The sequence below is a fragment of the Phascolarctos cinereus genome, unplaced genomic scaffold (assembly GCF_003287225.1).
Source record: "Phascolarctos cinereus isolate Bilbo 61053 unplaced genomic scaffold, phaCin_HiC Scaffold_726;HRSCAF=1367, whole genome shotgun sequence".
NCBI lineage: Eukaryota > Metazoa > Chordata > Mammalia > Diprotodontia > Phascolarctidae > Phascolarctos > Phascolarctos cinereus.
Genome location: NW_027556098.1, coordinates 79932135 through 79959869, shown reverse-complemented (window position 1 = coordinate 79959869; position 27735 = coordinate 79932135). Strand labels below are relative to the sequence as shown.

General features: G+C 38.3%; 1 protein-coding gene across 3 annotated transcripts; it reads right to left on the bottom strand.

The window, feature by feature from the left end:
• Positions 1 to 27735, bottom strand: ACOT9 (acyl-CoA thioesterase 9). Of its 3 annotated transcripts, none has more exons than XM_020989891.2 (16): positions 27483 to 27735; positions 22475 to 22572; positions 20825 to 20851; positions 19251 to 19296; positions 16420 to 16590; positions 16285 to 16322; positions 11776 to 11859; positions 9684 to 9787; positions 8079 to 8152; positions 5511 to 5578; positions 4220 to 4331; positions 2855 to 2945; positions 2589 to 2674; positions 1717 to 1804; positions 1393 to 1543; positions 1 to 438 (listed from the first exon to the last, which is right to left on the bottom strand). In XM_020989891.2, the coding sequence occupies exons 2-16, from the start codon at positions 22482 to 22484 to the stop codon at positions 356 to 358; spliced, it is 1233 nt and encodes a 410-aa protein (XP_020845550.1). In that variant the 5' UTR covers positions 22485 to 22572; positions 27483 to 27735; the 3' UTR covers positions 1 to 355. The 3 variants fall into 3 exon arrangements, with proteins under 3 accessions (XP_020845550.1, XP_020845548.1, XP_020845549.1); XM_020989889.2 differs by having other exon boundaries at positions 27544 to 27658; XM_020989890.2 differs by lacking the exon at positions 20825 to 20851 and having other exon boundaries at positions 27544 to 27658.

The window sequence follows — 27735 nt, the reverse complement described above, 5'->3', positions numbered from 1 at the left end:
TTTAAGAAATGGTAAAATGATACAGTGAATCTTTAATGTTGATATGTAAGACATGTGCAGCAAAATAATGTGTCACAAATGTTTAGAAAAACCAACTTGTCCTGCTTCTTTGGCAGAGAAGAAAATGGAAGCAATATAGTACTAAATTAGGTTATGAACACAATTTAAATTATTTTAAGAGTTTGTTGGGGTTTTTTTTTATCAAAAACTCTCTCTGGCAGTTTGACAGGTGCGATCCTTCTCCATGAAGACAAGAATGCTTTTTTAGCATTTAGTATAATTCTTTTCCTACCCTTCTTAAATACCATATGTTCTCTCATCCTCAGTTTCCAAAAGGTAGCATTTTTTTAGGGTGTCACTGGATAATAGCTGTTCCACCAGCTTTTTCATGCATTGTGCCCATGAAATGTCGCTGACCATCCAAATATAACATGGAATCTGAAACGAAAGATTGCTACTTGAGAAACTTACCACATCTCAGAAAATCAGGACATGAGTAGATAATGGAAAACAAGTGAACCAATGACAGTGATATGCCACCAAAATTTTCTAAGAGGCTTCTCTGACAATCATTTGCTAGATGGAAGAATCACCTGGATTATACCTATCTCCAATTTGTCACCCAACTCATAAGTATGAAATGAAGGGGAAATAATAATAATAGCTAATAATATAAATATGTTCTCTTCCCCTGATCAAATATAAGCTCCTTGATCATTTGCTATATGGAAGGTTAGGAGACTTTAAAGAGTGGTATAAGAAGATTCCCACTCTTTTGCTCACAGGCTAGAGGTGTTGACTGTGGAACAGGCTCTGGTTGCTACCACCAATCAACTAATAGTAGGAATGAGTGTCTCCTATGGGTCCTCATAGACTGCAGAAGCTATTCACAAGCAACAGGCAATATACTTCCCCTCTTTCTTTGCAGAACTAGGAGACTATATACCAAAAAATGAAAAACGACATATACCACCAGACCTGCGTTCATGTGTTTCATGTGTTAATTTTAGAAACTACTTTTATTTTACTTCTGTGTTAGAAAAGATGACTTACACTGGAAAGTAGGGAGGGAAAGGAAAATGAAGACAATATGAAAACAAAGGTGAAAAACAATAGCAGGAAAGGGCATATGCTAATGCAACTGCTCACATGTCTTTTTTGACAGGGGCTCTCAAGCCCAAACTGGGAGCTGAGAAGTAGGGATCCTAAGAATTTACTATACAAAATACTGTGTCCAGGAATCAGAACAGAGAGAGCTATGTGAGTGAGAGTTTGTGTGTGTGTGTGTGTGTGTGTGTGTGTGTGTGTGTATTTAAATATAACAAGTAAAAAGGACACAAAATTCCAACAATGTTTTCCCCTTCCTTAAAAATATCCATCATTGTTGCTTACCTCCATAAGTTTTGGGAATCACTGCTGGCACTTCTTTTTCAACCAAAAATGTGAAATGGAAGACATTGGTAGTCTTGTGCTCTTTAGTGCCAGGGACACTTACTTCACTGTGTACTCTAACTTGAATGTGATTCTTTTCAGTAAAACAAACCTGAGAATATTTTTAAAAAGAAAGAGGAATTTAGTCAACCACATTACTAAGAATTAGAAAAAAAGACAATTATAAGAGAAAAAATAACTCTAAGATATAGAAACATATCTTCTCTTTCTTTACTGCCAAAATAAACAAAGAAAACATTATTTAATTTCTCATTTCACACTTACCTGGGAAGCAAAGAATAGCAGTGATCCAATTTCAACAGGCCTCTGAAACATGATATCATCTACAGCAACCAGAAAAGGTCTGGAACCACTATTGATGGAAGAGAGAATTGTGTTTCAAGGGTCTACACAGAGTAAAGAGTATTTCTATTTCTCTTTTGTACTGGGACCACCACAGTCTTGATTGTGATGACCTTTCCAGGACTATTATTTCAGGAAATCCCCAGTAAATGCTTCACTTCATTCCTTAATGCCAAGTCATCTTGATAGTCTCACCAAATAACTTGCATTCTAAAGTGTACCCCTTCCAACTCAGCCTCCCCTACTCTCCAATTCTGAAATCATGATCAAAATCAACTCTTCCATTATTCTACTCCCATAAGGCCCCACTCACCATTCCCATAGCTTTTAGGAGCAAAGTACCTCGCCTCAAGCCACAACTTTCCTACGTATGTTGGTTTCCCTATTAGAATGTAAGCTCTTCCAAGGCAAGGACTGTCTTTGCTTTTGTATTTGTATTTCCAGACCTTAGCACAGTGCCTAGTACATAGAAAGCATTTAATAAATGCTTTTTTGTTCATTCTTTCTTTCTTATACCAACTAGACAAAATAGGAAACAAAAATCAATTTTAAAAAAAGAAAGAAATTATTATCATGTTGGAAAGACAAGAGGAGCCACTCTGACACCAGACCCAAGTCAAAAAGCACCCTTCTCTCAGCAGGTGTAAAATTTGAGGATTAAGAGAGATACTTTTCTTAAATGAAAATTCAATTCAAGCATGTAAACTAGTAACCTCTCATTATTTTTAGGAAAAGCACATCTAGACCTCATCAAAATATTTAGAATTACTATCAATGTATACATCACAACTTACGCAAAGTGACAAGCAGTAGCCCAACCAAGTTCAAATGCTTTTCTCATAAGGAAACCTCCAAAGATTCTATTGAAAATGTTCCGTTCCTATGTTTAAAATACACAAAATTATATGTAACACATAAAGAAAGAACTATACTAAGGAAACAGAAGAAATCAAGCCTTAAGAAGGATTCTCATGTGAATAACTCACCAGCAGGCATTCTATTTCTTTACTGTTCTTCTTCCTCTCTAACATACAAGCACAGACCAAAACAATTACAATACCTCAGGCTGGCATATGTGCAGGCTCTTCAATTTTGTATCTTCCATCCACACTGAATCTGGAGGTAAAACTCGACTTTGAAAACTTATAGTCCTGTGCAAATTAAGATTTGTTCAATTATTTTATTATAAGAATTTTATTAAGACACAAACATCATTAAGCTACTTATGGCACAATCAAGGAATAAGAAAATTGCCTTATTTTTCCAAATACAGGTTGCATAGGTTTATTTATTTATTTTTTACAAATTCTGCCTCGTGCAAAACCTATCTGTGGTATATAAAACATAAAGCTAAGTGTTATTTTTTGACCTATGCCCTGGCAGGTTTTTTTTTTCCTTTCAGAGAACTCACTTTAAGGAAGCATCCTTAGATCAATACAATAAATCATTTAGTTCTAAGGTTGACAAATGTGAAAACAGAACAAAAAAAAGAGGCTACCAATATCTTCCACTTCACATTTTTGGTTGAAAAAGAAGCGCCATCAGTGATTCCCAAAACTTACGGAGGTAAGCAACAATGGTGAATGTTTTTAAGGAAGGGGAAAACATTGTCAGAATTTTGTGTCCTTGTTACATTTAAACACACACACTCATTCACTCACTCATATAGTTATATATCCCAAAAGAGATTTAAAAAAAAGGACCTATAAAAAAGTATTTTCAGCAGCCCTTTTCTGGAGTAAAGGGTTGGAAATTAAGAGGATGTTCATCAGTTGGGGAATGGCTGAACAAGTTGTACCATGTGATTATGATGGAATAATATTGTACCATAAGAAACGATGAGCAGGATGCTCTGAGAAAATCCTGAAAAGACTTGCATGGGCTGATGCAAAGTGAAATGTACTGTGTGCAAAGTAACAGCAATATTATGTGATGATCAGATATGAATGACTTAGCTATTCTCAGCAATAAAATGATCCAAGACAACTCCAAAGGACTTATGATGAAAAATGCTACCCATCCCCAGAGAAAGAACTGATGGTGTCTGAATACAGACTGAAGCATACTTTTTTTTACTTCACTTTTCTTGAGGAGTTTTGTTTTGTTTTTAGTCTATGTTTTCTTTCACAACATGACTATTCTGAATGTGTTTTGCATGACAACACATGTATAACCTATATTGAAATGCTTGCCTTATCAAGGCCTAGGGCGGGGAGGAAGGCAGAGAATTTGGAACTCAAGGTTTTAAAAACAAATGTTAGAAGCTATTTTTACATGTAAGGGGAAAGCAAAATACTAAATAAAAAAATAAATAAAAATAAAATGAAATATGTATGCCAATTTGAAATACATTCAACTTAGCTCATCAAAAAGTTCATATTCAACAGATACTCTCCCTCTCTTCAAGTTGTCTGCCCCAACTTGCCTTGGGTCCAGCGTACTAAGGAACATGTTATGAACTGCAAGCCTTTCTTCTGCAGTGGGAGCCATCTTCAATAAGGATGCAGTGGTGGAGGCAATCCTCTTCCCCTTATTCACTAGAAAAGGGAAATTCAAAAAGCTCATAATGCACCACAATTAGAGTAACAAGCAGTATCTAAGAAATCTATACTATACTCTTTCAATCACTTGCAACTAATATAATCTTGTCTCTCTAAATGTCTACATCCTTACAGCATTATGTAGTGTCGAGAGTAATAACTGGATCCAAATGAAATACAGGTTCAGCAGCACTGATATTTTTGTTATATTCTAGACTGGTAGTTTAAGGAAGCATAGAGGATAGACTTTATTTTAAAAGTTGAATTATCCTTTTTTGTTTTTTTTAAGGAGGCAATCAGGGTTAAGTGACTTGCCCAGGATCACACAGCTAGTAAATGTCTGAGGCCAGATTTGAACTCAGGTTCTCCTGACTCTAGGACCAGTGCTCTATCCACTTTGCCACCTAGCTGCCCTTGATTTATTAATTCTTTATAGTAAAATAAACTGAATTATTTTCTCCCTGCCAAAGAATACTTTCACATGAAGTACAGGAATGCTTCATTCAGTCAAAAGCATTATGTGGGCAATTTCATGCAAAAGGGGCCCAGTTCAAATACCACCTCTTCTAAGTAGCCTTCTCAGCTTCTCCCAGCCAGAAATGAACTCTCTTACCTCCAACAGCCCAAAGCTCTTAGTACCTCTCATAGGTTGCCATATTCTGTTTTGTGTTGTTTGTATCATTGTTGTTCTTTCCCTATCTCCCAACCTCTACCCCACTCCATGATCCCCACCCCATCCCTCTCCCACCCACTAGCCTTGGTCTCCTAGAAGGCAGGGGTTGTGTGTTGTACTCATATTTTGCTGCCTTTCATGCCTTACATCTCAAAAGTCATTCAATAAGTTTGATGAATTTATTAGAACACATTAAGTAGTCCTTGGGGGGAAAGATTTTGGTTTAGTTTACGAATCAGTAAAAATGTATTAGCATTTGAATTTGGGATTCAGCAAATTAATACTGTTCATTCTGGTTTGGTTTACAGTTTACAATCCAATCCAAGTCCCTGGTCAAAATGGGTGAGGCTTCTGGAGGCTTCTAAAAAGCAAACCTGAAAAATTAGCAATATCCCATATGAAGGGAACATTTGATTAGCACATATTTCCTGTAATAATCTTAAAACCTCCCCAGGATTCAATTTAGTATGTTTTCTTAGGCTATTATATACAAATTGGCATACATTCTCCTTGCTTGAAGAGTTCCTCTTCCTCTGGACTTTCAAGGACTAGCGGATTTATAAAAGCTGGCCTGAGGAGGAGAGAAAAAAAATACACTCATATTTATACATATACATACAGATATACATATATAATAAATATATGTGCGTATATGTCTGCATATCAAAATATGGTATTATTTAGTGAAAGCTGAGATCATATAATTGTCCTTTCAGTTTTCCAAGTCTTCTATCTTTTTCTCTGTGTGGCTGACAGAATGGAACAAACTTTTGAAGGTCTTATGATACAGGTGTTAGTTGTATCTTGAGGTGTGCTTATTCATATTAAAAAAAAGATTCTTTGGGGGCAGCGAGGTGGTGCAGTTGATAGAGCACCAGCCCTGGAGTCAGGAGGATCTGAGTTCAAATCCAGCCTCAGACACATAACACTCACTAGCTGTGTGACTGTGGGCAAGTCACTTACCCCCAACTGCCTCACCAAAAAAAAAAAAGATTCTTCATTTTGTCAAAGGCACAAGCACTTAGACAATAAAAAGCTAAAAGGTGTAAAAATGAAACTAAGGTAAGTTCTCTCCCTGAAGCAATCAAGGGCATTTTGAGTATTTACATACACATTTATTTTTAAGCATTTATACACATTTATTATAGATTTAGTTAATTATATAAGCAATATTATATATTTTGACAATCTTACCAAAAAATCCGAATATCAACACCAAATAACAAGCAATTTGATGACTGTGATTTCAACAGTATGAAGAGCTGCTCTGCCACAGAATTCACTGATTCAGATTTTCAACTTGCTCTTTCTTGTAGTTTTAAAGAACTGCCAAAGTCATATGACTTCCTTACGACCCCAAAAATAGTCAGAGGCAGAATCTGAATCTAGATCTCCCTTCTGCTAAAATGGAAATGGGGACTGAGGAAAAGGCAAGTCTGGTCTGGAAGGGGTCATTTGGAAGTAATCAAATATGGACAGGGACAGGGACTAAACTTGGGATCTCACTAGTACAATGCACTCCCAGGTGAAAAAACCCCTTCTACCACTTTTCTGCTATTTATACACTGAGAAAGTTGCCTAAAGTACTAAGAGATTAGAAGTGACTTGTCCATTTACTACACAGGTCAGGGTCAGGGTTTGGCCCCATGTCTCCATGTCTCTGAAACACTTGCTGTCCACGAGGCCCACACTTCTCAAAGTGTGGTCCTCACTGAGGATCACTGAGACCTTTTCAGAGGGTCCTCATGGTCAAAACCATTTTCATAATAGTACTAAATTATCATTTTCTTATTAAAATACCCTTGCCTTTTCCAATTACATAGGTGTGTAGCCAAATTTTCTTCATATACTTCAACAAAAAACAACATATCACAATAGATTGGATAGAGAAGCATATAGGAGAATCAAGCTGTCTTCTAGTAAGCCAAGCATTAAAGTAATTGCAAAAATATGTAAAGCAATGCCACTCTTCTCACTAATTTTTGTTTTGGAAAATAAAAGTTATTTTTCATAAAACTGTCATTTATATTAATATTTAATAAGCTTATTTGTTATGAATTAATATTTAATTACTTCTCATCTTTAATTTCTAATATGGCAAATGCCAATGTGGATATATGTGTGTATATATGTATATACACATATACATATATATACATAATATACATATATACACATACACATAAACAATAAGCTCTTTAGGGTCCTCAGAGGCAGCTAAGTGGCGCATTGGATAGACCACTGGGCCTAGAGTCAGGAAGACCCGAGTTCAAATCTGGCCTCAGACACTTACTAGCTGTGTGATCCTGAGCAAGTCACTTCACTGTGTCTGTCTCAGTTTCTTCATCTATAAAATGGGCTAGAAAAGGAAATGGCAAACCACTTCAGTATCTTTGCCAAGAAAACCCCAAATGGGATCATGAAGACTCAGACATGACTGAAAAACAACTTTGGGGTCTTTAACCATTTTCGAGTCTTGTAAAGGAGACCTGAGACCAAAAAGTCTGAGAATTGCTACACTAGACCACACTGCCTTTCAACCAAATATGACATGCTTTAAAAGTCTGGTATAGGTAGCACACATCTTTGAAAATATATGGATTAATTATCCTAGACTATGTATGTTAGTTGGATAAAGTAAGGGTTCTGCTTTAACTTAGTCACATGGTATTTGGTATCTATTTGTCTATTCAACAGTAATTTTTTTAAAGAATTTAACTGATTTTGTTCAAAGCTAGTACACAACTAAAGGATGTCAAGATAGAACTCAAATTTGATTTGTGGTTCACTCTACTGCTGTGAACAAAATACTGGTAACAAATATTCTCAAATGTGAATTTGAGAACAGCCAAAATATGTCTAAAGTGAATTTAAGGAGGAAGGAGCAGGAAGAGTGTATAAGTAAGGAGATTATAGAATCTAACTTTTTCTTAACCAACTAAATTAACTTAGTCAATTCCACTAGAAATAATTAAGTCAATTAACTTGGAAATACAATTTAGAATTTGGAATAAAAATAGAAAACACTGGGGACATATTGCACAGTTCCAGAGTTCTAAATCAATAATTACCCTTTGTTTTCAGGATCACGAGCCACCATTACAAATGTTGCATTCAACACAGGATGGTAAACTGTATCATATAACTAAAATAAAAAAGGACAGAGTTCAGGTAGAACAGATATTGACTATAAATAACACCACAATTCTAAACAAGTACTATGGCATTAAGAAATAATCATGTGAAAATAACTCTGAACATCTACGTCACCCTTATTTACTCATCTGACTCTGACGTGCTGGCAGACAACAGGAGATAATGGATAGAGAGCCCTAGAGTCAGAAAGACCTGAATTCCAGTACTGCCTCTGGCACATACTGGCTAAGAGACCCTAGCAAGTCCTTTAACCTTTCAGTGCACCAGGCAACTCTCTGAAATTATAAATTACATACCAGGTATTAAAATTCATCAGTGGGCAGAGTTTCCTCACGGGAAATTCTCTATACCAGCAAAATCACAGGTTCCATCCAAAAAAAAAAAAACAATAACACAAAAATAAACTCTCACATACAATGCTCCAAATTTTTTCGCAAAGGTTAAATTAATCTTACCAATAAACTCCCACAGGCCCATGGCCAGATAAACCTTATGAAGTTGAGTCTTTTACTGTCTTTATTGAGACTTATCTAAAAAGTTGGTGACAATGAAAAATGGAAAAGATAAAAAGTAAATACTGACATAGACTATCACCAGCTAGGTAGTACAATGGATAAAATGCTGGACTTGGAGTCAAGAAAATCCAAATTCAAAATCTGCCTCAGATATTTATTAGCTACATGACCCTAGACAACTCACTTAGCCTTTCTAGGCCTAAATTTCTTCATGTATAAAATAAGAGATTTGGACCCAATGGCTTCAGAAATCCCTTCCAACTCTAAATCTATGATCTTATGCTCCTTTACCAGCTCCTAAGAAAGTTTAATTTATGTAAATCAATTGTATTTAAAAAGATAAACATATTCACAGTGCTTTGTAAACCAAAAGGCACTACATAAAAACTGCTAAATTGCCAAAATGAAGAAACTAAAAAAGCCTAAGAATCCACATCAGTCACCAAATGCTTGCACACTTTACCATGTAGAGAGATACAGCAGACCACAGCAACACCAATTTTAAAAAGAACATAATTATTTTAAATCTTAAAAGGAAGATAGTGGGCAATAATGTGCATGTGATACAGCCTAAAAAACAAGTCTGCCTGAGCCGGGCTTCAAACATCTACACTCTTACTCCAAGTTCAATACTCTTTCCACTCTATCATACTGGTATTCACATTTAGGGTCAAATGAAGTTGGAGAGGTAAGACTGGTGGCTATGTCAGGATTAAATGAGGTAACATATTTAAAGCCTTTTATCAACCTTAACATACCATATATACGTCAACTGTAATTATTACTGTACACGTGGCTATTTCTATTTATTCTTAGTACATTTCGGTTTTGTGTAATTCTTCAAGCAAAACTAGAAAAATGTTTTAACAAGAAGCTGCTGTCTGTGATTTCAAAAGGGTGAAAAGGCACTAAACAACCTCAGAGGTCATACAGTCCACCCATCCCCCTCCTTTTACCAGATTCACATAAACCAGGCATTCAGAAACAAAGCAGCTACTCACTCACCTGACACATTTGCATCTTGACTTCCATCGATGTCTTTCCGACCCAACTCACATGTCCAATGAACTTAATATCATTTTCTGGACTTATGACCTTCTTACATAAGTCTGAAAAAATACACAGAGAAACTTGACTGAATAGGTCCCAGACCCCTTTTCCCTACTCTGAAGTTGGATTGCTAGATGGAATGTTTAGGGAATAAGGTGAGGAAGGAAGTAAAGCCGTTAAATTTAGATCTAATAGTGCTTAACAAATACTTGTTACAAAGTGAATTGAATAGAGGCTACATAGCTGTCCTCCTATCTGGCTTATCCTTGGAGGAGAAAGAAGCCTGGGCAAGGTCTCCAAAAAAAGTACGTTACAAACTCAGTATAGGAACTGGGAAGGATAAGTCTTTTTCCTAGCAACAAGGCTTCCCTACTGCTTTCCCCTTACACTCTCTAGAGCAGGAATTCTTAACCTTTTTTTCATGGGACCCCTTGATGAAATTCCTTTAAGGACCCCTTCTCAAACTGATGTCTTTAGATGCACAAAATAAAATACATGGGATTATGAAACCAAAGATTAGTAAAAAGAAAGATATCACTTTTTTCCCTATCTAATTCATGGATTTCCCTGAAATCTACCCCAGTTTAAGAATCCCTACTCTATTGGGCAGAAAAATGCAGAGGCACATGTGTTTAAAAGAACCCACTTCTACTTCTCCTAGTTCATACTTGGTTTCAATTTAAGTTAATTGCCCTCATTTATGTGAGAGGCCTATGTCTTCAAGAGCTCTAAATATTTTATAGGGAATATTATACACCAGTGAGAGGCAGCATTTGACTCAGTATAATAATATATTATTATGTTATGACATGGATAAGAGCCATCCAAGATGAGAAGGCTTGGAAGGGTTTTACAATCTGGCCCAGTTAAGTTCCTATGAAATCACTGATCCATCATAGTATGAAAAGAATCTATGACAACTCATAGAATGCCTTAAGGTTTACAGAATGCTTTCATCCTAACAGCCCTAGGAGGGGGATAGTGCAAGAATTATTACAGATGAGGAATTAAGAGAAATGATGTGACTTGCCCAAAGTCATGCAGCTAATAAGTGTCAGAGCCATGATTTGAATCTGGGCTGCCTGATTCCAAGTCCAGAGTTCTTTCCACTACACCAAGCTGTCTAAGGAAAATCTTTTTTTAAAAAAACAAAGAATAATATGGATAATAGCTAGCATTTATATCATGCCTTAAAGTTTGCGAAGTGCTTTACAAATATTATCTCATTTTACCCTCCCAACAACCCTGAAAGATAGATACTCTTATTATCCCCATTTTACTGATAAAGAAACTGAGGCACAGGTTAAGTGACTTGCCCAGGGTCACATTATCTAGTAAGTGTCTAGAAGGATTTAAATGCAGGTCTTCCTGAATCCAGGACCAGCACTTAATCCACCGTGCCACCGTGCCACCTGCTATGTACAAATGGAGTGAATTACCTCGTTAGATAGTAAGCCTGCCTTCACTGAGTATGTGCAAGCACAAACTGGGTGGTTTGGTGTTTGGTATTTAGTGTTATCTTCATTTACCAAGCATCATGGACACTATAGCAGGGATTCCTGTATGGAGCAAGAGATTGAACTAGACAACCTCTAAAGTCTTCCAAACCGAAGACTGCTTTTTTATGCTCAGGTTTCTCATAAAAAGTTTCTTTTTAAAAAGCATACATCTCTTAGGAGAGTTTCTATATAACTCAGGTAACTAACTGATGAAGAAGACAACTAGAGAAGCTTTGCTTTGCTATTGCTCTCTTCACCTGATCTCATCTTGGTACCAGATCTAGGCCAAGGGCTCTGGAAAGACAGACTGAGGCACTAACTTCTAGAAAACTGACACAATGAAATTTTAAGTCAATTCCAAATAGCCAGACATGAAGAGCTAATCGTATCTTGAAAATGATCTATTAATAAGTTAGGAAGAAACTGAAATATAATAGAATTCCATATGAAAGGAAATTATTTTTGCTGAAATCAAGCAACATCTATTGAATATTTCAATAATACTGAAATTGAATTCAATTGAAGCACAGACTGATGACATCACTTACCAATTTTGTCAACCAAGGCTGTCACGATAGAGAAAGGTGACATCTTGCCAGAATCTATTTTGGTGTGAGTATAGCAAATAAGAACTAAGGAGAAATGAGAGAGTTTGTCAGTGATAGGAAGAGCACAAGTATTTCTCAATATTCAGCTCTCTTACTCACAACATATAAACACTAGATAACATCTTGTGAAGTTCTGGGCCCTCATCTCCCACTACTTTATGGAAGGTGCTCATCTCATCTTAGAATCATAGGCTGTTTTGACTGAAAGAGAAGGTTGGTTCAACTATCTTGTTTCACCGGTAAGGAAAGAAAGGCTGGGAGAGTGGAAGGGCCTTGTCCACAGTCACATATATAGGTAGCGGCAAAATCCTTGAACCATGGATTCATGGTTTCCAGTCCAATCTTCTTTCCAACCTATTATGTTGCTGTTATTTTATAAAGTTTTGAAAATTAAAGGAGCTGATATTTTCAAAGTGAGACATCTCTTTTGCTCCTTGTTCTCAGGTACTGGCCCATGAAGTAACTCCCTGATCCAGATCTGTCTCTTGTTCTCTAAGACACAAATCCTTACGCCTATCTTCCCCAGCTTAAGCCCTCTCACCCTGTCTGCAATAATACTGTATCCCACTCACCTGGGCAACCCCCTACCCATAGCCTGAATCTTCTGATTCTCATCTTCCTTTTAAGCAGGAACTGATCTTCCACTTTCTAAAAATCAAACAAAAAACCCTGACTTTTAACCAACTACTTTCTTTCCTGCCATTCACAACTGAGGCCAGTAAATACACTTATCTATGCATGTTATCTATGATTATTATCTCCAAATCTTTCATTGGTCCCCTCTGACCTGGTTTCCAATTTTGTCTGTTGAATATAGGATGCCAACAGTACCACTGTATGTCCTTTGAGGGCAGAGCCAAACATCATGCACTTAAATAAATACCAGATACAAACATTTGGGAAGGAACATACGTGGGATATGACCAAGAACCTCCAAGGCCCATTAAACCTGACAGTGACAACTCACTTCTGGTTATTTGTCTAAGAATGAACAAGACTCTTGGAAGGAATCTAGAAAACTGCTCTAGCATTATGATATTCTAGAAAAGAAAATCAGGACCTCTGGAACTGAGGTAATATTTCCAACAATGCCGACAAAAGAACATAAAGACTTTAGAAGAGAAAGGAAGACGTAGCAAGGATACACAGTGAACTCAACTATCAACTCAGATTTTTTAAAGACATACAAAAATTCACATGAGGGCACAACTGAGGATGAATACAAAAACATTCTCTTAGAATGCCAAGAACAACAACAACAACAAAAAGAATGTCAGGAACATCAAAGTACAAAATGGGCTGAAGCTTTTGAGAAAAGACCAAGGTAAAAGAAAAATACAGAGGACACTACCAGTCAGTAAGTCAGGTTCACAACCTGAGCTTCATCTTTGACTCTCTTCTCTCTCCCTCATCTCCTACATCCAATTAGCTGCCAAGATTTACCACTTCTACTTCTATAACATCTCTTTCCTCTGTCCTCTCCTCTCTACTCACAGCCACCAACCGTGCTCAGACCCTTATCACCTCTCACCTAGATTATCCCAATAGTCTCTTACTAGATCTTCCTGTTTCCAATCCTATCTCCAATCTACCTCCCACATAGTTGCCAAAGTAATCTTCCCAAAATATAAGTCTAACCATTTTATTCCTCTAGTCAAATATCTTCAGTGATTCCCTATTACCTGTAGGATAAAACACAAGCTACTCAGGCTGACATTGAAAGCCCCCTACCATGTGGCTCTGAGTGAACTTTCCAGATAGTTCACATCAATCTTCTGCACATGTTCTATGTTCCAGACATAGCCTAGTTGCTGTTCTATCTCCCATTTATGTGCCTTTGCACAGGCTGTTTCCCATATGCGGAATATAGTTTGTCAAATTGTATCAGAGGAAAAGAACTAGCCTCTTATAATTCTCAGCTTCCTGTAAGGCTCAGATCAGTGACTATCAGAGTGATTCCAATTCCGACTATTAGCATTTTCTCCTTTCTCACCTAATTTTATATATGTATATATTACATACATATGTGTGTGTGTATACACACATACGCATATATGTATGTGCATGTATACATGTATATATGTGTGTATACATATGTATATGTATGTGCATAGACACATAGAAACAGACATGTGTATTGATGTTTTGATATATATATAGTCTATGTAGAGACATATCTGTGTATCTATAACTACACATAATTATAGATATATGTGTACATGTTTTACGCCCTAGCAGAATATAAGTAAGCACCTTGCAGTTACACACTGTTTTTCATTTTTGTTACTGTGTCCTCAGTTTCTAACACAATGATCAATAAGTCAGTCAGTCAACTATGTGCCAGGGATTGTGCTAAATTCTAGGTCCTTGCTCTCCAGAGGTTCACAATTTAATGATAAACACTACATGCAAAGAACTATGTACAAACAAGATATATACAGGATAAATTGGGGAGTCTCAGAAGGAAAGCACTAAAATTAAAATTAATTAAGATTAAGGTTAATAAATGTTTGCATAATTAAGTCAAATTAAAGAAAAGCTCAGATCACTATTGGGAATGAATCAGATAATAGCAGAAAACTAAGGGAAGACAGAACTACTCGATTTTGTTTTACTTTTGTTTTTTCTACCAAAAAGAACGACCTTCAGTTGAAAAACCACAGAACAAAAATTGCCAACAGGGAAATGATAAAGTGAGAAAATGGGAAGAGAATTACCTTCAATAAAGTTCTTAGTCCCAGACAAATTGCATCAAAGTTAAAGAACTTGCTAATAAGACAGGTGGATCACTGTCAGTAAAATCTAAAAAATTATGAAAAATGGGAGAGGCACCACAGGATTGGTGAGAGGCACTAATGAGAATAATTTGGTAGATGTCAAACTGGTTGAAGCATGAGACTCAGAAGTGACTAATGGATTAACATCATTCTAGATGAAGGGCTCTAGTGCAGCAACAAATGGCTTTGTTTGGCATTGTTCATACAATTTAGGACTTGAAGGGAGTAGAGTATCTTCCAATGGAAGTTTCAAGACCACTTGTGAGAGATATCGTTAGGTATGGGTTGGATCACGTAACTTCTAAGGTGCCTCTCAACTCTGATTCATGACTTTATGAAAAATGACCTCAAAATTTGCATCTTTTTCAACTTTTCTTCAGTGTTTCATGTGAATAATGTACATGCTTTGATTTTATAGTGCTGTCCAATGTTAGCTCTTCTAATACCTCTCTTTGTTCTTTTAGCATTTCATTCTTAGTTCATTCGGCAAACATTTATCAAGCACCTCCTCTACGAAAAATATTAAACAGAGCTGCTTAGTTCCCATCCAACCCTTCAGTCTGTATATAATCACAACTGCTGATGAACCACTTGCTAGACTCTGTTAATATTCTATTTTCACCTTAACAAACTGGTTGATTGATTCAACTGCCAATCTCCTCCTAAGTTTTTACCAACATCTGGTGGTACTAGAATGTACATGTGTTTAAATCAGCCTTGGCAACAAAAGGGTAGACATAAGTACAAAGTATTACTTTGTAAGGCTCAAATACTGTTTTTGCATGCTAAGACAAACATGCTAAGACTAACAAAGACAAGCAGATTTTAATTCAAGAAATGTTTGGTTTAAAAACAGAAGCGTCAATACAGGAAAAATCTACTAATTTGCAGAAAGCTGATAAAGCTTCATTAGCCCAGCATGTTCATCTTACAGACATTTTTCCGAGGCACAACAAACAGCATTTTTAAAATAAAATATATAAAACACAAATTACTGATTTCAAAGAATTCAATTAACTTAAATAAAACTGCCAAGATACTAAAATCTAGACCTTTGATAAAAGTCGGATATATCAGGACTGTAATGCCAATGAAGAAAGACTAAAAAGAAACTGGCTTGTCTGGTTTAAGGAAAGGAAGCCTGGGTTACATCAAAAATGGTTTTCAAATTCTCAAGGGTGTCCCTCCAAATCTTAATGCAGTTTTAAGCCTTAATAGCTTCAAATAATAATTTAATTTTATGATAATTATTACTACTACTAATAATAACAACAGCAACTTTTGGAACATCCCATATATTAGGACTAGACCCTAAGCTTCTTGAAACTAAGGATTGTATCTTATTTACTCTATTCCTCTCTCAGGACTTAGCACAATACTGTACACAGACTTAATAAATATTTGAGGCATTTAAGGGTCAACAGCGGAAGTCTAAATTAGGGAATAATATTTAAGAACAAACTTTTCAATACAGTGGGTGGTCAACTCATCAATGGTCTCCTTGCCTTGAGTCTCTCCTCACCCTGTATAGTCACATACATAGGGTGGATCATATGAAGGAAGGGAAAATGGATTACATAACTTCTGATGGTTCCTTTAACCACAGAGTTCCCTGATTCTAGCCAAACAGTGATAATTACAATTGTACACAAATGCTGGCATGCTTTAGTACCTCCTAAGCTGTCAAGATCCTCAAGAATTCTGCCAAATCTGTGAAATAAAGGAAAGTAGGATTTAACAAGTGGAAACCACAGTGCATTCATTTCCTTTTAAAATTTAAACCATAGATGAAAACCAACCCTGTTACCTTACACAATTGTATACGGTCAAATATTTCTCCCGTAACATAGGCTGAGTTCCTAAAGGCAAAATGACTTCAGTATAACTGTCTTTCATCCTCCTTGGAGGTAACTCCTTCTGGCTCTTAGGCAATAGAGCATGAAGTAACTTTCTCTCCTCCATAACTTTCACATGGTCACTGGGAAGAAAGAAGCAAGATGCCCATTACATAGAATCAGGACTATTGTCAACCCACCCTTGCAAACCAGGTTCCCCATTGTCCTTTGTACTAAGGTGCCCTGTTTCTTATGCCCCCTCCTTTCCCAGTCTTCCCTCCTCCACCAGTCCCCCACCACCCCACCCTATGAGGAAAAAAAATAGAGCCGCTCTAGGAAAAGATCCTAAGACAATTAGTTAAAAGCACTTTAAAGTTAATACTTTACCTTAAAGTATGCTAAAATATCTTTAAAGTACTTTAAAAAATAAAAGGAAATAAGAGAAAGAGTTTCATACAAATGGGATGACTAAATAGCTACTCTAGCCATGAATAATATCTGACACATATAGAGCACTTTAAGGTTTACAAAGTGCTTTACTCACAATTTCTCGCCTCTCACCCATAAAGAAAGAAATGAAAGGATTATTATTCCCATTTTACAGGTCAGAAAACAGGCTCAGAAAGGTTGAGTGACTTGCCCTGTGGTCATGTATCTAGTATGTATAGATCACCATCATAACAATAATAATAACAGCAGCTAGCATTTACATAGCACTTTATGGTCTGCAAAGTGCTTTACGTGTTAATTAATTTGATCCTCACAACAACCCTATAGGGCAGATGGTATTAGCTCCACTTTATAGATAGGGAAACTCAGAGCATTTTCTCATGTTAGCCTCAAAATGAGGAAGGGCAAGTACGATGATATTCATTTTACAGGTAAGAAAACAAATCAATGAGAGGGCAAGGTCACAAAAAGAGATCACCTGGAATGTGAATTAACAAGTGAAGACGGTTAATTATCAATGACTAAGTGTGTGCATGTAAGGAGTCAGTTTCCCCGGGAAGAACACAGCATTTACATAGCACTTTAAGATTTATACAGAATCATAACAACTGAACCTGGAAGGAACCTCAGAAATCTGGCTCAACCCCTTCATTTGACAAGTGAGCTGACTGCAGGTCTAAAGAATTTTTCCAGGGTCACACAGGTAGTAAGAGGTCAGGTCCTCCAGTGTTCTTTCCACTCTTCCACAGTTTACAGTCTTGCCACAACCTTGTCATATAAGTGGTAGCAGTACCTTTTTTAGTCCTGATCTGATGTCACACACATAGGGAACTCCTGGTATGGAAACTCTCTCCACTAATTCGTATCACTAACTCATAATCTTGTCTGGGGCACTGAGAGTCAAAGACACTTGATAGCTTGTCACATGCTTGTTTGTGTCAGAGACAGAACTTAAATATGGGCCTTCCTGACTCCAATGTCAGCCCTCCAGCCAGTAGGCCATGCTAACTCTTTGATAATGTTACAGGGATTATCATTCTCACTTTACATGACTGTCAATGGTCACCTTCTGGTTGGCCTCCCTGCCTCAAGTCTCTCCGCACTCCAGGCCATCCTCCATTCTGCTACCAAAAGCCTTCCCCAACCCTCTTAATTTCAAGACCTTCCCTCCATTAATTATCTATTTATCTTGAATATAGCTTGCTTTGTAAATATTTGTTTGCATCTCATCTCTCCCGTTAGATTATAAACTCCTTAAGGACAGGAACTGTTCTTTGCTGTTCTTTGCTTTTCTTTGTTAACCCCAGGGCTTTAGGTACATGTTGTCATTCAGTCATGTCCGACTCTTCATGACCCCATGGACCACAGCACATCTACGCTCGTCCATGAAGTTTTCTTGGCAAAGATACTGGAGTAGTTTACCATTTCCTTCTTCAGTAGACTAAGGCAAACAGAGTGAACAAGTGACTTGCCCACAGTCACATAGCTATTAAGTGTCTTCAGGCCAGTTTTGAACTCAGGTCTTCCTAACTCCAGGCCCAGGGCTCTATCCACTGAGCTGCCCAGATGCCTCAATAGAGATGCTTAATAAACATTTATTGATTAATTAGTTGATTGCTATTACTCCCCTCCTACTCAATAAATTCCAGTGATTTGCTTTCATATCTAAGATCAAATATAAAATATTGCATTGGGGATTTAAGACCTTTTACAACATAGTCCCTTCCTACATTTCCAGTCTTTTTACACTTTACTCCCCTCTATGATCCAGTGACATGGCCTTCTTGCTGTTCCTCAAACACAACACTCCATTTCCTGTCTTTTCACTGCCTGTCCCCTATGACTGGAATGCTCACCTTCTTCACCTCCACCTCTGTGTTTCTCTGGCTACCTTCAAGAATTGGCTCAAAGTCTTTGTTCTGCAGAAAGCCCTTCCCTTCCTAGCACCTGCCCTCAGAGATTACCTCTCCTTTAACACAATACATAACTTACACATACGTGGCTATTTGCATGTTATGTCCCCCCCATCAGAATATGAGCTCCCTGAGCTACGTTTTGCCTTTCTTTGTAATTCCAGTGCTCAGCACCAGGCCTGGCACATTGTAAATACTTAAATGAATGGCTGATGACTGACCACCACAGTAAGAATATGTCAGAGATGAGATTCCAATGTAGGCCTCTCCTGACTCTCAGCACAGCACACTTTCCACAGCACTGCATGCTGCCTCTGCTGAACCCACTATCTCTTCCTAGAACAAAAAAGCCATGAACACCCTCCTTCTCTTCTTCGTACAAGGTTCATTGATGCTACCAGGAACCCAACCAACCAAGGCCTCAGTAATCACGAACATACCTCCAGCGTTTGGATATTCCTACTATCTCCCGAAGTTTATGCCGAACTGAAAGAAATAAAGATCAGCTGGTGAAACTTACAAAAGTAAATTAGGAAAATATGAAAGGATTAAGCCATTAAGCTCAAGCTCCACGCAAAAAGAGTCATGCACTTAGCAGATGGTAAAGACAGAGATCCAAATTAATAAGAACCAAGATTAATTTTAAGGCTACCATTTAAAGTCAAACAATAGGTCTAGAATCTTCAAAACCCCCCAAGAACTGAAATACCCAAAAGAATGTGTGTGTTAATCATTAGGCTTTATATAAACAAATATAATACAGCAGGATAGGGAAGGGAAATAAGCATTTATGCAGCACCTACTATATGCTAAGCACTTTACAAATATTATTTCATTTGATCTTTACAACACTCTTGCAAGTCAGGTGCTATTATTAACCCCATTTTATAGATGAGAAAACTTAGGAGAAAGGTTAAGTGATTTGTTCAAGGTCATATAGCTGAGAAGAGTCTGAGGCCAGATCTGAATCTAGGTCTTCCTGACTCCAGTGTTCTATCTACTGCATTAATAATAATGATGATGATGATAATAGCTAACATTTATATTGGGCCTAGCAGGCACTGTCCTAAGCACTTTACAAACATTGTCTCATTTGATCCTCATAACAACCCTGGAAGGTACGTGTTTTTTAATCCCCATTTTATAGACAGGAAAACTGAAGCAAACAAACATGAAGTGACTTACCGGAGATCACACATCTAATAAGTGTCTAGGACCAGATTTTAACTCAGGTGTTCCTGACTCCAGGTCCAGTGCTCTATCTACTGCACAATCTAGCTACCTCTAATTATAATACAATTATAATAGTTCAATTTAGACTATTCATCTAATATACCTTTGTATGATGGGAACCCTTACAATAGGACACTATGGACAGAACTAACACCTATTGCAAAGGCAAAATTATAGCAAAGATAAAACTATCTATTTTCCAACTTTCAAGGTCACCTCAGGGCCCCTCTGTGGCATAAACGTCACCCTGGATTCTTGAAGCCTGTCATACTTGTTCTAGCAGGTCCTGCCAACCTAGAAAGACTTCAAATGCATTCCCAGCAGCAGTTTAATTCTCTTTTTTTTTTTAATTTAAGTTCCAGCCCAGCTAAGTTCAGAGAAGCCTCATTACCAGGGTTTCTAAAGGTTAATGGATTCTTCAGTCCCATCAGTTCATGAAGGCTATCCATGAAGCTACTGAATGGCTGTAATTTGTGTTGGTGAAGGTAGTACATATGCCAGGGAAATCATGGATCCTTGAAGGATTGGATTAAAAGTTCTGTTTTAGAGAATATTATTTGATCCACAAAAATATCCCAATCTGTATAATAACAAGCTGATTTGCAACAAGGCTGAACAAGCTTAAGCAAGAAAGCCAAAAAATTCAAGCAAGGCAAGGCAATTTTTTAAAATTATTTTATTTCAGTATCCCCCACCACCACCTCCATCACAAAAAGCAAGAGAATATTAATGCTAAAAACTGAAAGTGAAAAAAAAAACATTCACACAGATTATCACATACCATCAGTCATAGCAATAGGTGGGCCTGCTATAAGAATGGAGGAAAAGTATGTTAGATAATCAAATTACACAATTCCAAATAATGGGTTGATTTGTCATTTAACTTTCTAATGGTATTTCACACTCTATATGTCAGTACTGTGAACTAGAATGAAAGTAAAATCCTTGCTCCCTCAGTTTAATTTGGTTGAAGACATTTGTACCTGGATTAACATGAATTTTCACTTTTGGTACAAAACATAGGTGATTATTCTACCCAAAGACTTCATGGACATTTCAGGGGGTACCACCAATTAACGTCATAAGGATTTCAAATTATAATAATATCAAAAAATTACTCTAATTAATCCAAGTAACTAAGAGAAACACGTGAAAAGACAAAGACCCAGAAAAGTAAGCTACAATTAAATAACAACTATAATATGAGCATGAAATAATAATAATGATGACAATAACAAGCATTCATATTGTACTTTACAGCTTACCAAACATTTCTTCCCAAAAGTACAAGGTGATTATCTCAATGGATAGATTATTAAAGTGAGCCACATAGAAATTAAGGAAGTTGCCTCAGAACATAAATGACATAGTCAGAGCTTGAACCAAGGTCCAAGGCTCTTTCCACATTGCACCACTGCACATCTTAATCTATTATATCACAGGCCCACAAGCAAGGAAGCAAAGTGCCAACAAATGTTCACTACTAAGATGTTACTGAGTGAACAAAGTTGGTTTAAAAAATATTGAGATCTATGTGTGTAAGTTGTGTATACACACACATACACATATATTTATAGTTGTTCAGCCATCTCAGTCATGTCATACTCTTTGTGACTCCATCTGGGGTTTTCTTGGCAAAGATTTGCTATTTCCTTCTCCAGCTCATTTTATAGATGAGGAAACTGAGACAAACAGGGTTAAGTGACTAGCCCAGGGTCACACATCTAGTAAGTGTCTGAGGCCAGATTTGAACTCAGGAAGATGAGTCTTCTCAAATCCAGCACCACCTAGCTACCCACATACATGCATACATATAATATAACACATAAATACATATATATAAACACACAGAGATAATATACTTTAATTTCAATATATGAGGTGTCCCAAAAAGTCTCAGCACAGTTTTAAGTTTTGTTTTGTTCCTTTTAAATAGCTTAAATGGCTTTATAACAGCTTTCCTTTAATACCTTAAAATTGCACTAAGACTTTTGGGGCATCTTTTATGTATTTATTTACATCTTAGTTGAGACAGCTGAAAGACCAGCCTGTTAGCCACAAGTCTGTATCTTTTTTCCAAGGCTTCCCCTTCAGTTCCCACACATCTAACAAGAGAACACGGAAGGTGGACGTCACTCAAGTAAAGTGCTCCAAAGAGCCTGAATGATAGCATTCCTCACAACCCAAATGAAGCTTTCCCTCAGGGCAACTACAGCTCTCTGCAGGTCAAGCCACTAGTGGTTTATGCTTGGCACACAATAGGCAGTTAATAAATTCTTACTGACCAAAAATGTCTTTAACACACTCACACAAATGTTTGATAAGCCAAGTGATGTACAACAGAATTCTAACTCAGATAATTGAGGCATATCAGAGGTAGAAGTGACATTTTAGGCACATCATCACCAAAGGTCCATCCAGCACCACTCACCTCCTTCCATATTGAGGGTTCCCTTGGTTCTATTATTAAATGTCTCTTGGCCAGGTGACCTGCCAAGAATTGGCCATCCCTTGTTTAATGCACGAAATCTGCAGGTGAAAATAAACTGAATTCAGAATTAAGCTTAAAATGCAGGGAAGCCCTTTCTCCACTACTAAACAAGAATCTTTTCTTTCTATCCCAGTATTCTTCTGGCATCACACTAATTAGATACCATCTTGTATTGTTCTATTGTTGTCTCACCTCCCCGGCTAGACCATAAGTTCCCAAAGTCTGAACTCTCAATATTTTGTATGTCATAAAGCCTTTTGACAATTTGGTGAAACCTGTGGACCCCTTCTCAGGATGATGTTTCTAAATGTGCAAAATAAAATCCATAGTATTACAAGTTGTTCAGTTGTTTTTCAGTCATGTCTGATTTTCTGTGACCCTATTTGGGGTTTTCTTGGCAAAGATACTAGAGTGGTTTGCCATTTTCTTCTCCAGCTCATTTATAGATGAGGAACTGAGGCAAACAGGGTTAAATGACTTGTCCAGGGTCACACAACTAGGAAGTGTCTGAGACCAGATTTGAACTCAGGAAGATGTATTTTCCTGGCTTCAGACCAGACATTTATTATCCACTTAGCCACCTAGCTGCCCCAAAGGATTACAAAAGAAACCAATTACATTGAAATACAATTATCAAAACATTTTTTTAAAGAGCTAGTTCACAAACCTCAGGTTAGGAACCCTTCTTCCTAAACAGAACAGAAGCTATATCTTCCACAATTAGCTCTACTAGGTTTGTTGAATGAATGATAATTGTGACCTATCATATAAATGTTTGTATATTTGGTCTTGCCCTCTCCAGTTTCTCAGTTCCATGAGTACTAAATCTATCTGGTAGAGTTTAGATCACATTAGATGAGATGGTCTTAGTAGATAAGCTAATTTTTCTTCATTATTGGACCACATCTTCCCAGTATTTAAGCCACTCCCTCAAAAGGCATATCTGATGCTGAGTAAAGTGAGCAGAACCAGGAGAACATTGTACACAGTAACAGCCACATTGGGTGAAGATCAACTTTAACAGACTTAGCTCTTATCAGCAATACAATGATCTAGTACAATTCCAAAAGACTCACAATGGAAAATGCTATCCACATCTACAGAAAAAACTATGGAGTCTAAATGCAAATCGAAGCATATTATTTTCTTTTGGTTGTTTTTTTCTCTTTCTCATGGTTTTTTCCTTTTGTTCTGATTCTTCTTTCACAATATAACTAATGTGGAAGTATGTTTAATATGACTGTACATGTATAGCCTATATCAGATTGCATGCTGTCTGGGGTGGGGATGGGATTTTGGAACTCAAAATCCTATAAAAGTGAACATTGAAAACTAAATTTTTAAAAAAGGAAAACAAAGAAAGGCACATCTGAAAGCATTAAGTCAAAGATCATGGATTGAGAAGTCTGGAAGGTAAGGAGGGATGCAGAATCCCAGTGACGTTGGTTAAGTGACTTACCTAGGGTCATATACCTGTAGCATAGCAGAACTGGGATTTGAAGCCAGATTTTCTGACTTCAAATCCACTGCAGGAGGGGGAGGGGTGTTTCCTACTACACCACCTCTTTCAAGTCAAAAGAATGAAGTGAAAGAATAATTTATTAAATGGTGTCATAGTTGCCCCCAAAAAATGCAACACAGCTTCAGAAAGATTCCTAGCATTCTCAATAAATAATTAACTTTTAGACTAAGTAAACTGTTACTTGCTATTATAAAGATCTGTGATCTTTACCAACAAGTGTACCATATCACCACCAATATATGTCATACAATCCCACTATGTCTTAGCAGATAGGCTGCAGGAATTAATTTAATCAAAGAAATTCACCACCTGGTTTTGTCCTCTGGTGAAAAACCTCTCTGAATTTGGCTGGCTTGGTCTATGGCTAAGAGAGGTAAAATGTCACAGCCTTTCCAGCTTGGTATAAGCTCCTTAATGCTCAGGTAGTATAGGACTACCTGGATGACCTTGAGAGAGAAAAAAAAATCACACACCATCCCTGGGCCTCACTTTTCTCATGTAAAATACTGGGGTTGTTCTCCTTCTGGCTCTAAATCCTATGAAAATCCAGGATCCTCTCTACAATAATGAGTCATCAGAGTAGCATGTTAGGGAAGATACTATCTACTAACAACAGTTAAGAAAAGATATTATATTACTTTCCACAATATGTTATTACCATAGTATGGGGGAAAAGAGATAGATTATATCAGAGACATGGGGTTCAAGTATTGGCTCTGACATTAACTAGTTATGTGACTTTGAGTAAATCACTTGGCCTCAATTTCCTCTTCTGTAAAACAAGGGGATTAGACAACTTCCAAAGACTTTTCCTATCCCTAAAAATCTATTGTCATGTCTTTAGTACAGACAAATCAGATACTATAGCAGACACTGGAATAGGCATCTTGGTACAACATAAAGAATGGTTAATTTAGAGTAAGGCTATAGGTTCTAATCCAAAACTGGATTATTTAACAGCCATCTAAACATTGACATATCATTTAAACTATCTGAGCTTGTTTTCTGATTTTGTAAAATGGGGATAAAAATAACACTTCATGGTTCTTGTGAGGAAAAATGCTTTTCAAGCCTAAAATACTATATACGTGTGTATATTTCTGTAATAAAACAACTTTTGCCTGAATTATTCAGAAAATTCAGGAAATACACACCACAGAATCCCTCTGGTTATAAATCTAGAGCTGGAAGGGATCTCAGAGGCCAGCTTAACTAACCTCCTTACTTTTACAGATGAGGGAACTAAGGCCCAGGAAGGTTGAGTGATTTGCCTAAAACAGGGATTAAGTGTCAGAGGCAGCATTTGAATCCAGGTTAATTTATTCCAGAACCAGAGATCTTTCCACTGCACTACACTGCCTCACCAGTTCAGCCTCCAAAAATTCTAAAGAAAATTGGTATGGAGTCAATGGGGTGGTAATTCAAACTATGTGATACCTTTAAAAAGATCTGCATAAACTAAATATCTTATTTAAATGCAGTCTTTCAGTGGTAAACAGAGTATTCAATCATCCTGTCACCTTAAGTTGACTTTTTATTGTAACCTACAGAATGTTAGTCAACAAGCATTTATTAAGTGCTTACTGTGCACCAGGCATTCCATCTAATGAAACTGAGGATACAAAGAAAGGGGGGGGAAACAGTCCTTGCTCTGGTCAAGAGGAACTTAATTCTAAGGGTAAGAAAACTAAAGTAACTATGTACATACAAGATATATACAAAGCAGATGTAAAGTAATCTGAAAGAAGGAGGAAGGCCATTAGCAGCTGGGGAGACATGGAAAGGTCCTTTGCAAAAGGTGGAATTTGAGTCGTCTTGAAAGAAGACAGAAGAACAAGTGAGAGGACATAGCTTTCCAGGCATACAGGATAACCTAGGCATGGAGATAGACGGGAGAGGGAGTGTCTAGGCCAGTGTAACTAGATCATCCAGAGTGTGGAAGGAAACAAAGTTTAAGAAAACTAGATAGGTAGGAAGCTTTCTCCGTCTCCTCAAAGTATCACAGAGTTGAAAGGCATCTTACAGCTCATCTAGTCCAATGCTTTCATTCATAAATGAGGAAACTGAGACCCAGAAAAGGAAAGTAAATTGCCCAAATCAGAGGTACTGAGCTAAAGTGAGAGTACAGAGGTAGTGAGTGACTACTGTTTGTTGTTTGTTCTTCATTCCCGAAGAGTACCAAGGCATCAGGAAGGTGATGCCATGACTTGCAAGTGTACTGGATGTGAGGGAGGACTGTGCAAAGTCACCAACCTCATTTTCTCCTCCTGAGCCATCAGGGCCCAGTGGCAAAACATAGACCAGGAGCACTGGAGATGACGACAACCCACCCCCGCCCCAGTGAATGGACCAGGTCTTTAATCTTTTCACAGAGTTGTGTCTCAGGAGGCAAAACTCTCTTTCAACTATTCAGTCACACACACTTCCGTGTATACACAAAGCCACAGTTGTCAAATATTAGTCATCAGAGTCACTTCTCCAAAAAAGTGTTCCAATTACGATAAGCTGTTTGCTCTTGGCACGTTAGGGCCATTCACTCACTAGATTACAGTACCAAGAATGAGGCTGAGCCCAAATTAGCCTGACACCTGGCAGAGGCCCCTCCTTTGGACAACATATACCCAAATCCTCACTTTTTGAGAAAGGTTCGCAACAGAGTTTCCAATCACACCCTGTGCCCAAGGATAAAACCATTCCAGGAAATGCCCTCCTCCCTCCCTTCAAAGCGCTGCCCGGTTTTGAGCATCAAATTCCCAAGCCTCCAGCCACAGTTTTCTTAGTGGAAGCAGAAACTAGCAACAAGGCCACACCCGGGGCAGGAGGCCAGCGGCTCCCCCCCGCGCCCTGCAGCACGAGGACCGGCGAGGGCGCAGCGCGAACATCCCCGGCCTCGGTTCCCGGCCCGGCGTCTCTGCTCCCCCAACCCCGGCCCGGGAAAGGAGCTGCGAGACTACAGGAAGCCGGTCCGACCTCAGCTGTCTGTCAATCCGGCCCGGCTAAATAACAGCAGCAGACAGCGGCTCCCAGGCGGCCTCGGCAGGCGCCCCCACCAACGATAACCCCCCCCCAGGAAAGGGGCTACTTAGAGGGGCACACGGGGAGCACTGGCAAAGAGAGGGTGGGACTAGGGGAGGAGGGAGAGAAGAGGAGGGGGATGAGGAAGAGGCTGGGGGTGAGGAAGGGGGGGTGAGGAAGAGGATGGGGGTGAGGAAGAGGATGGGGGAGAAGATGGGGGATTTGGGGAGAGAATGGGAGAGAGAAACAATAGTGGGGGGGGAGAAGTTGGGAAGGAGAAGAGGGGGTAAGACTAGGGAGAAGGGGGGGAATTAGGAGGAAAGAGGAGGGACCTGGAGGGGAGGGGAGGAAGGGAGGAGGTAGAGAGCGGAGGAGGGAGCTGGAGCCCCACCCGGACCCCCCCACCCTCACCTGGAGCAGCTCCGGGAGCCCCATACCAGCCCACTCCTCGGCGCTCCGGGGGACGCCTTACCGCATAGCTGCCCGCCACATCGTGCCGCCGGTCCGCCGCCTCCCAACTGCTGCAGCCAGAGAAACGCGACTACGTGGAGCCGCCGGCCCAGCCCTCTCAAACTTCCCGACGCCAAACTTGGGCCCCCTAAGGGCGGCGGATCACGGAGGCCCTGGAGAGGGGTGGAGGCAGGGGCGGGCGGGCCTGGTGAGG

Bases quoted from the DNA above. Each gene is read 5' to 3' on its own strand.
- ACOT9 (XM_020989889.2), bottom strand. From the start codon at position 27,563: ATGTGGCGGGCAGCTATGCG. The intron at 22,573-27,543 runs GTAAGGCGTCCC...TTTCACCTGCAG, and splicing joins ATGTGGCGGGCAGCTATGCG to ATTTCGTGCATTAAACAAGG. The intron at 1,805-2,588 runs GTAAGTTGTGAT...TTCCATCAATAG, and splicing joins GCTACTGCTTGTCACTTTGC to TGGTTCCAGACCTTTTCTGG.